The sequence below is a fragment of the Teleopsis dalmanni genome, chromosome 2 (assembly GCF_002237135.1).
Source record: "Teleopsis dalmanni isolate 2A chromosome 2, ASM223713v2, whole genome shotgun sequence".
NCBI lineage: Eukaryota > Metazoa > Arthropoda > Insecta > Diptera > Diopsidae > Teleopsis > Teleopsis dalmanni.
Window position 1 is genome coordinate 187134827 of NC_051847.1, and position 11341 is coordinate 187146167.

At 28.6% G+C, this 11341-nt stretch overlaps 1 protein-coding gene across 1 annotated transcript; it reads right to left on the reverse strand.

Moving 5' to 3' along the window:
* Nucleotides 1-743: 743 nt before the first annotated feature.
* On the reverse strand, nt 744-4033 carry LOC119676382. The gene is made up of 2 exons (XM_038087619.1): nt 3635-4033; nt 744-3266 (listed from the first exon to the last, which is right to left on the reverse strand). The coding sequence occupies exons 1-2, from the start codon at nt 3641-3643 to the stop codon at nt 744-746; spliced, it is 2532 nt and encodes an 843-aa protein (XP_037943547.1). The 5' UTR covers nt 3644-4033.
* Between the last annotated feature and the right edge of the window lie 7308 nt (nt 4034-11341).

The window sequence follows — 11341 nt, forward strand, 5'->3', positions numbered from 1 at the left end:
AAATAAATACCAAGCAACTTAAGATTATCTTTAAAAAAAATAACACTTGACCAGTATCTATCAATATGTGAAGCAATTCATAACTTTAGTAATAGTAGTATTCTTTTGATCCCGGCCATAGCAAAAACTGTTCCGAATGAATACCTTATAATAATAATAATGATTAAAGATTTAGATTTATTTATTTATTTATTAAGTACTTATTAAGTATATTTTTTTATAAGTCGTTAAAGCTTTAATAATATACCTACAGTATTAAAATTTTTATCGAAAGGATAAGATATATATTACTTGTTTTTTAAATTCAGAGCATTACACGCAGCTAGATCTGTATAGCTATTTATTGTTTTGATTTGATTATTTAATTTTGATACAACTAAATCATTTAATTATTTGACGACCAAATTTTTACTTGGTTGTTACTTTCTTTGATATAAAGATATGTATTCGTCTCCACTTTTCGTAAAGTGATAGCTTATTATTGTGTTTAAAAGATGCTTCCATGCTATGCGCAATTTTTGGAGGCTCATGAGTCATGAAATTTTGACTGTTTGATGGTTGGTCGGCATCTTCCATATTTACATTCACGTTATTTGCACTTCTTTGATGTGCATGTGTTATGATGTTTTGACTAGTGGATGGTTTGTCGTTATCTTCACTTGCTTCCACGTTACCCTTGCTTCCACGTTAGCTGAACGGGCTTAAGTTTATATATCAAAATATAGCTGATTGAAGTTTATATATCAAAATATTTTGTTGCTTGATGGTTTATCGTCATCTTTAACAAATGTTTTCACCTCAGCTGAATACGTTTGTTTTTTATTTGACGAAATACTGCGACTAGTTAGTAGTTTGACATTATCTTCAACGCATGCATCCGGATGTGAATACTTTTGATGTTTATGAGTCAAAATATTTTGGCTGCTTGACGGTTTAACGCCATCTTCAACAAGTGCTTTCATGCTATGCGCAATTTTTTGATGCTCATGAGTCATGAAATTTTGACTGTTTGATGGTTGGTCGTCATTTTCTATACTTACATTCACGTTATTTGTACTTCTTTGATGTGCATATGTTATGATGTATTGACTAGTGGATGGTTTGTCGTTATCTTCAACAATTGCTTCCACGTTATTTGTACTTCCTTGTTGTACATGTCTAATGGATATTTGACTGGTTGGTTTGTCGTCAACTGCTTTCAAGGTATTTGTATTACTTTCCTGTGTACGTGTAATTGATATTTGACTGGTTGATGGTTTGTCCTCATCTGCTAAACTTACGTTCACGTTACTTGCACTTCTTTGATGTGCATGTGTTGTGATGTTTTGACTGGTTGATGGTTTGTCGTTATCTTCAACCCTTGCTTCCACGTTAGCCGAACGCGCTTGAAGTTTATATATCAAAAAATTTTGGTTACTTGATGGTTTATCGTCATCTTTAACAAATGTTTTCACCTCAGCTGAATACGTTTGTTTTTTATTTGTCGAAATACTGCAACTAGTTGGTAGTTTGACATTATCTTCATCGCATGCATCCAGAAGTAAATACTTTTGATGTTTATGAGTCAAAATATTTTGGCTGCTTGATGGTTTAACGCCATCTTCAACAAATGTTTCCATGGTATGCGCAATTTTTTGATGCTCAAGAGTCATGAAATTTTGACTGTTTGATGGTTGGTCGTCATCTTCCATATTTACATCCACGTTATTTGCACTTCTTTGATGTGCATGTGTTATGATGTTTTGACTAGTGAATGGTTTGTCGTTATTTTCAACAATTGCTTCCACGTTATTTGTACTTCCTTGTTGTACATGTCTAATGGATATTTGACTGGTTGGTTTGTCGTCAACTGCTTTCACGTTATTTGTATTTCTCTGTTGTGTATTTGTAATTGATATTTGACTGGTTGATGGTTTGTCGTCATCTCCTAAACTTACATTCACGTTATTTGCACTTCTTTGATGTGCAAGTGTTGTGATGATTTGACTGGTTGATGGCTTGTCGTTATCTTCAACCCTTGCTTTCACGTTAGCTGAACGCGTTTGAAGTTTATATATCAAAATATTTTGGTTACTTGATGGTTTATCGTCATCTTTAACAAATGTTTTCACCTCAGCTGAATACGTTTGTTTTTTATTTGTCGAAATACTGCGATTAGTTGGTGGTTTCTCATTATCTTCAATGCATGCCCCCATCTGAGCTGAATGCGTTTGACGGTTATTTGTCAAAATATTTTGGCTGTTTGGTGGTTTATCGTTATCTAGAACATATGATTCCACCTCAGCTGAACACGGTTTTTGTTTATTTATCAAAATACTGCGACTGGGTAATTTGTCATTATCTCCAACACATGCTTCAACTACAACTGAATGCTTTTGACAGTTATGCATCAAAATATTATTACTAGTAGATGGTTTGTTATCATCTTCAACAAAAGTTACCTCCTTTGCTATATAATTTTGAGCTTTATTTTTTATAATTCCGGAACTACTTGTTGGTTTATGGCTTTCCTGAATACACGATTTCGTGTTAGCAAGCTTTTCACGTTTATATGTTTTGACAATTCGGCTTTTTAATGGTTTATCGTCATCTTCAATACATGGTTCTACCTCCGTTGCGCGTATTTGACGTTTCAAAATATTTTGACTAGTTGATGGTTCATCGAGGTCTTCAACATATGTTTCCACTTCAGCGGTATGATTTTGACGTTTATTTTCTATGATACTTGAACTAGTTGATGGCGTGTCATCGTCCTCAACATATACTTTTGTCTTAGTTACAAGCCTTTTACGTTTATTTGTTTTCACGTTTAGGTTTATTAATGGAATGTCATCATCTTCACTAGATGTTTCTATCACATATATACGCTTTTGACGTTTGTCTGTCGCGATACTTTGGCTAGTTGATGATTCATCATCGTTATCTTCAATATATGACACACTCTTACGTTTACGTTTGGGCCGTTTATGTGTATTAATTTTTCGACCAATGTCATCATCTTCATCAGTTGATTCTACCAGAGTTAGATGCTGTTGATATTTTTGTGTCATATTTTGACTACTTGAAAGAGTGTCATCATCTGAAAGGTATGCATCTTCTTCTGTACTGATTTTTTGAGCATTCATGTTGTTACAATCATCAGACACATCACCTTCATCATCTGTAAAGTATTTATATCCGCTTCGCTTTCGCAGATATATACGATGGGTAAGATTGGGATAGTCAGATAGTTTAAAACACTGCAAATAGATATTCCCTTCATTAGACTGCACACAAATAAAATAAAAAATAAGTTAATAATATAATAGTTCATATAATAATATTATATACAATATTTATATAAGAAAAAGGTGAAAGTATAACATACAGCATATATGCTTTTTAGTCCTTTTTTGAGACCAATTTTGGTAGCATAAAAAATTGTCGCAAAAATGGATGTCAATAGTAAACTAACGATAAAATGTCTGGATAAACCGGATGAAGCATCAGAAGCTGCTATTCAAATTATATATACGGGTATATATTTTCAGAAATTACAGCAGAAATTAAATTATTTTTTAGGAATACTGTTTCTGACGTAGGGTTAACAATGTTACGTTGAAATCAAAATCAATTATTATACGTATATACTTGCCTGTAACATTTTAACTTTGTTGGCCTCCAAATCGAAACTATAATATATGTTTTTTGTTTTAAAATCCTTAGACTTGTGTCAATAAAAAATATTGCAATAGTATTGCCGGCTTAGGTATTTTATGAGTTTTCCATCTATATAAAACTACATTTATCCTATTAGAGTCCAATAATATTTGCATCTCCACACAGTTTACATATTGAACTATATCGGACAAACGAGTTTGGATTGAATTTTGTTGTATTTCTGAAAAAGAAGGCAAAAGCACTATGTTTTTATCTTCGTATAGATGTAAAATACCCGACTATAAACGACGAATGCACGAAGCGCACACGCGATACCAGCAATAAATTTTAATCATATGTCCTTTTATTAAATAATATTATTAACATTTTCAATTAATTACTTTTAATAATAACTTGCTTAAATTACGGGTTTTATATATAGCGTTTGAGGCTAATATCTAACATACTAAATTGTTCCAATCAAAAAACTTTACGCGCCACCGCTCTATACCACTAGTAAAAAATAACAGACAAAGCAATACGTAAAAAAGATGTGGGTAATAATTTGAACAGCGTTACCAGATGAAATTAATTTCGAGCAATATTTTATGTGTTTGGATTCCATGTTTACAGTTCACAATTATTGTATTATCCATAATGTCTATTCACACGGCAAAAACAATATTTTCTTATTGATTTTACTTATTAGACCAGCGTTCTTAAAAATGTGTTTACACAGTAAATCTTAATTCAATTTTGATTCTTTTTTGGTGGATATGTAGCCTGACTTGGTGTCAATCAGCAGCTCTGCTTCATTTTGTGGTTGGATCCGCTGCGTCTCACTGGTGAAACGATTTTGATGTTTATATCAGTTAAATAATTGATCTAATTGTAATTATACGAAGCTCCGCATATCTTTTTGAAGTTGTTCGGTTTGGAAGGACTTTAAGTAGGGCCAATGTTGTATAAAGATGGCTATCTATTTTTGGGAAGAGTTTCTTACAAATTGTGTTATTTGAAAGAAACTCTTATTTAACTTATGTTTAGTGTTCTATACGATTTTTTAGCAGTTAAATATTCTACGTAAATGTGCGTTTTTAGCACTCTACGTAAAGATATGTATATGAGATATACAACAAAGTATTTACTACTGTACTCATTGTTATATTTTGCTAAATTTAAAGCCTATTGATAGTCTTATTAGGGGCTTTTTTATATGACATGCAACTATATAACAGATCCTGTCATTTTATCACTAGGCTTACTAAGCCATAAATAAAATTTGAGCTACATATTATTACATTTATGTACAGAAATAAGTTAATAGGCATATTTAGCTTAGATCTCTCGTAAAAAAAGTTAATTAGAATAATAGATTTTACCACTGCTATACCGTTTTCATATGAGACCGACACAAACATATTTTAATGAGATTTGATAATTGTAAGTAATTGAACAAATGATCGTTTTACACTTCATTTATTTATGCTTTCAAAGCTAAAATTGAAAGCAGAAACAAATATGGTGATCGACGATGATTGTATCCTCAACACAACATGGCCCTTCGCGCAGAGACAATATTAGATCTATTATATTAGAACAGCAACTTTTCGAGTAAATGAGAGCATCTGAGAGAGTGTCACATCCCTGTCGAAAATTGAAAATGCTACACAGATTTTACTTCTACATTTTATTGCAAGTAAAATGTGTATGATATGTGATCAGCTGTTTTGGTTAAAATTTAATTTTTTGTATTGTTTCTTTGCGCGGCACTGGTGTTCTCACCAGATTTTACACACAGCTGTTCCATAAAATCTGTGTAAAAAGCATAATATGGCACTTTATTTGTGTTACGCTCTCACTTTGTATGTAATGTGTTTTACTTGAGTATTACTACGATTAGGTCGTGGAACATACCTACTATAAACACAAAGAATGAAGTATGAAAATGAAAGCAACAAGCATTAGACATTTATGTTATTGAAAAGATAATTAAAAATGATGCTAAGGTATATAATGTTTATTAAGATATTCTTCAAATAAATATTTTTTTTTTCTACAGATAATTATAGCTATGTGAAAAAAAAATTACAACTAGAATAAAATTATTTAGTGGAATTATTACGAAGTGAGAAAAAAAGTTGCTGAAACTGTATTTATACACAATTTAATATATCCATTAAGGTCGTGTGCGAGTTCGAGTATATTAGGGTAAAGTAAATTAAAATTTCCTAGGGATTTTTTGCACTGCACTTATGTAAATATTTATTTTTGGTTAAAAGTTTTTATAAAGAGGTTTTTTCGAACAGTAGTGAAATACAACAACAAAAATTTATTTTGAACTGTGGCTGTTCACAATTAAAGATTACTCCGATATAAAAACGTTTTTCGAACAGTAGTGAACTACAATAACAAAAATCATTTTATATTATTTTAATTAAATGAATTTTTGGCTGACCATACAGCTGTTTCGAGTACTGCCAAATACCTATCATCAGTGGTCTTGGAAATAATTCTTGTATTCAATTATTCGTAAATAATTATTTTTTGAGACTGTAAGTACCAGGAATCGAACTCGGGTCCTGCCAAATGTGAAGCTCAGAATCAGCGCACATTAACCAACTGATCCAAAGCCGTACTTGACTTTTTTGTTCGCATATTTTTCTGGAGTTTTGTTACTATTACTATGAAAGTTTTTATTAACAATTTTACTTGCTGTGTTTATATTAGAACGAAATCATAAAAGTTTTTAAAATAATTTATTTATTTATTAAACATCTTTTACATAAGTTTTATTTAATTTACCCTACTCGACATTCTGGTAAATACCAACATTCGCTGCTATGCCAACATAATTTACTATTTCCATCAATTTATCATCAATTTACTCGAACTCGCACACGGTCTAAGTCAAATTATTTTCACTTATCAACAAGCAACTAATTTTTAAAAAATACAATATGGGTAACTCTACTAATCACGTACGATATACAGCAGCATTGTATAGAAAATTGTTTCTTTGCAAAAAATAAATGCCATACAAAAAAAAAGTTTATACAACACGTGCTACTCTAAACAAGTTCATAAGGAAAAAACAAACACAAATGTGAAAAGCACAACAAAAGCAAAAACAAACACAGTCAACCAAACATTTGCACTCAAAGTAATTTTTGTTTTGAGTTCTGTTTGTATATTTCTCTCACTCTCCACACACTCGCACTAAACAACGCACATCATTGTTTGTCTCCTGTATTTTTTTTTATTTTTTTCATATCAGAAACTCTAGATATTTACAGTTGAGTTTTTAAAAAGTTCTCACACTGTTGATCTGCTGCGCTTGTTGGATTCCCATTGTCTTGCCCTAGCGTTGTTATTGTTGTTATTGTTGCTTTTGTTGTTTGCATTGTTTAACTGATCGTTATTGCTCACGGTTTCACATTCATTTTCATATAAAAATTTGTTCAGTTTTCAAACAGAAGTCGTGTACGTTAGTTGATCAACGTGTTTCTGAAGTTAATTGTGTAGAAAAAAAAATACTTAGAAATTGTGATATACGTTTTAAACAAAGCGTATTGTTTTTTAAATTGAATATTGTTTTTTAAATTGTAAGCAAAGTGTTTCATTTTAAAATAATAATTAATAAAATTAAACAAACAAATTAACCCCTTACTTCTTTAACAAATAACTTAAAAGGTTTATAAATAATATTTCGCAATAATAAAATAATTATTTCGGTTCAATTGTTTATTGTTTTTCATAATACATGTGTGCAAATAATTAAAATAATATAATTTTTAATAATAATATATTCAATGAATTAAAGTTTAAATAAAAAAATAAATATTTTATTCAAATAAATGATCAATTTTTTCTGCGAAATTTTATGTTAAACAATATTGTTCAATCAAGTGTTTTAGAAAATATTTAAAATTAAAGTTTTGCATATATATTTATAAAAATAAATTTTTGTTTGGTTAATATTGAATGTAATTACAAAAAATAAAATAAATATTCATTTTTGGTTCACAATTCCTTGTTGGTGTGTTATTACGTAGTGTAACGGAATTTACAGTAATTTTTAACAGATCCAGTGGAATCGTGTGAACCTCTGCTATGTCATAATTCACACACGGCTTTGTACTGTTATATTTCGTTTTAATTACTGAGTGCACTCTCACTCCTACTCTCACTCGTTCCTATTTTTGTTTTTGTTTCTGTAATTGCAGTTTTTGGTGTAAAAAAGGCTCAAATTGTTCCGTATTTTTTTTGTTGTAGAGTGTCGTGTGCTAAATAAACGTGTTCGGTGTAGTGCTGGTTGAAAAAAAAAAATCTGTGCTTAGATATTAATTATCTGGAATCTGATCTCTTATTTTGGATATTTTTTGGATTTTATTTTGAAGTTTTCAACACAAAATAAGTAAGTGTTAATTTTTACATATATTTTATTTTATTTTTTAAGTTAAATTTTTATATGAAATAAATTTTTGTAAAAAAAATCTTTGCTTAAAATATTTCAACTATACACGCACGTTTTATTTACCCATTATTTAGTACATTTATTTTTTTTTTTGTTTACCTCTTTCATGAGCTCAATTGCTATTATTATAATTTATTTATTTCAATACACATGTATATACTATTTATCCCAGTTTTTTAATTTGTATATATTACATTCTTGTGCTTTGTACAGTCCAATTTTCTCTTCTTCTTCTAAATTATTTGCACTCTGTACATTAAAGTAAACTGAACAAAATTTATTGACTGATAACAACGTTTCTGCTGGGTGCAGGGATATAAACCTCCTCTTCTTAATTAATTCCATATTTCCATATGACACATAAGTCTATTTATATTTAATTTTTAAAATTTCTTAGTAAAGTCGAACTTATCTGCGCAGTTCACTAATTTAGAAAAAGATCTTATAAACAATTAATAATAGTTGAGTATTAAAAAGGAATTTGTTATATAGGCTTTTTTAAATAATATATTAAAATTATATAAATTGTAATAAAATTTAATAATAATATTTTTAATTTTCACCGGGCTTAGGTAGTTTATTTAAAAAAATAGTTTTAAAAAATAGTTATAATATAATATGATATAATAATATAATATTTATAATACAGATATTTTTTAAAATATAATAAAAATTTTTAACACAAATTAATAAGTGTAAATTTTTTAATAATTTTATTGTGTGACATAAGCCAAAAACACTTAAAATTTAATGTAAATGTCGTATTAACAAGTAATTATCAATTCTTAAATGTATTAATTTATTTATGAAGTTGATTAGATAGTAAAAAGAAGTTCGACAGAGACTAACTATGTACCTAGTACTGACCATGAACATAAAGAAAATAATATAAAAAGGTTGTATAGCTAACATTGTTTGCCTGAATATAATTCCATAATAACAGATAAATACCGAGTATTTGAAATATTGTTATATTGTTATATTTGTTTTAACGATATTATCAAGTACTAATTATGATAGTTGCCATGCATAGATTAGGTTCTCCTGTAGAAAAAGTTTTGTAAATCTGGATTTTACATGTTACACTAATTCAATAAAATAACCGTATAGCGAAAGTTTTTAAACAGTTGTAATAATTGGTAAGACGAGTTAATGCAGGTGATTCAAGCATTAAAACATTCAATCAAAATCAGTTGAATTATAATCATCGATAAAAAAATTATTCATGTAATAAAAAAAGTGCAACAATGAAGAATTTTTGAAACCCAAAAATTTAAATATCAGCTAAGTGAATTTTTGAGTAGACCATACAGCTTTTTCAGATACTCCAAAATATCCATAATAAGTGATCTTTAAATATATAATCAATAGGTATATTATTTCAAATGAACGTATATGAGTTTAAAACTGTTACTTGCAACTGCCACGAATTGCACCTTTTTTTTAACTCGTATGTGTTCAAACATAAAGCTATCAATAAATATAAATATAATATATATAAAATTTGACGCCCAATATTTATCATAAGTAGTCTTTAAAAAAATATATTGCTTTAATTGAACGTTATATACATGTATATTTGAATTGCACCCTGTGCAATGCCACGAATTGCACCCTGTGTACATGTTTGTCAACACATAAAGCATTCAAAATTGTATGTATAATATAATATTATATAAAAATTACAAATATGCATAAAACTTTAAATTCGGAAGTACTGTCATCCAAAGTCTTTGGATATATTGGTTCTATTATCACTATTACTCTGTAATAGTCACAAATGTCTGTAAATGTACTGTAAATGTAAATGTCACAAATTGCAATCTGTGTTTACACATTAAACAATCAGATTATGTTATAATATAATATTAATATGTATTTAATTACACACCATAAACCTATAAATAATAGATTATGATGCCCTATATACTTTTTGGACTACAGTGGCATGATTTGCACATATAAAGTCATTTAACATATAATTAAAATACAAAAAATATAAATATTTATAAAATTATATATATTAGTTTATTTATCACTATATAATATTTGGACATACTGTATAATATAATATATAAGTAAATATAAAATTATACAAAAAAAAACAGTAATAAAAACAAAATGTAAAATAGTAGAATAAAGTTTAAATTAATTAATGGTTTGAACTAACATTTTTTTCAATTCGGCTAAAGGTCCTTTTTTATTAAATAATGCAAGTTAATATTCTTTATTATACTCTATATTAGACACTCCTGCCGAGGCATCACAGATTCCGACGATCTAACCTAAATTAATATGTACTAAGTATTATATATATATGTTTTTAGTTATTCCGAATACCGAATACTTTATACTGACTTGTAAAATTTATAATTTATAAATTTAATAAAATTTAATTATAATATAATGCGTAATACATATTCGTGTGTTTGAGCTAATACTATAAAAATTTTATATTTATTCATACTATTATTAAAGAAAATTAGAAAAATAAAAAAATAATCCTTGCTGTTAATAACATTTGTTTAATATTTGGTAATCTGTTATGAATAATTAAATTAAAGATCAAATAATTACAGATATTGTAGTTCCACATCTCACAGACTCATCTAATTTAATTACAACATAAGCACAAGCGAAACGCATTTATACGCGCGTTAACCTTCAGTACAGCGTGCTCTCACCCTGTATTTAAAGGCAATTGGATTTAAATTCAATGCATCGCAAATGAACTTGCTGCGGTATTAACATTAATACGCTTAAAGTATCTGCTGTTGTTTTTTTTTGTTTTGTTGTGTTGTTGTGATGTAAAGTTTTAAGTACTCATCTTCCTAAAAGTACAAATGAATTCATTTTTTATGTAATTTTGCACACAAAATCTCATCAGAAAACATTTTTACAACCTGCAATGTTGCAACAGAAGGCACTACGCAAAACAACAAAAAAAAGTATGAACAATGAAAAATAAAGAAAAAAAAGAAATTATATCGAAAAAAATATTAAAAGCTTCACCGCAGCGGTTTTACCGCAACGCATTTCAAGTAGTTTAAGCAAATTTGCCGTTGACTAAAAAATGCCTTTTGTAATGAGGCATCCGCCTCCCTTGCCAACCTTTCAACGCTTTTTTTACCCTACAAACGGGTATTTAAGCAAAACTCTGTAAGTGCTGTAATTATGTTTACATATGAGTTACTCAACAAATGAACAAATTATTAATAAAATGTT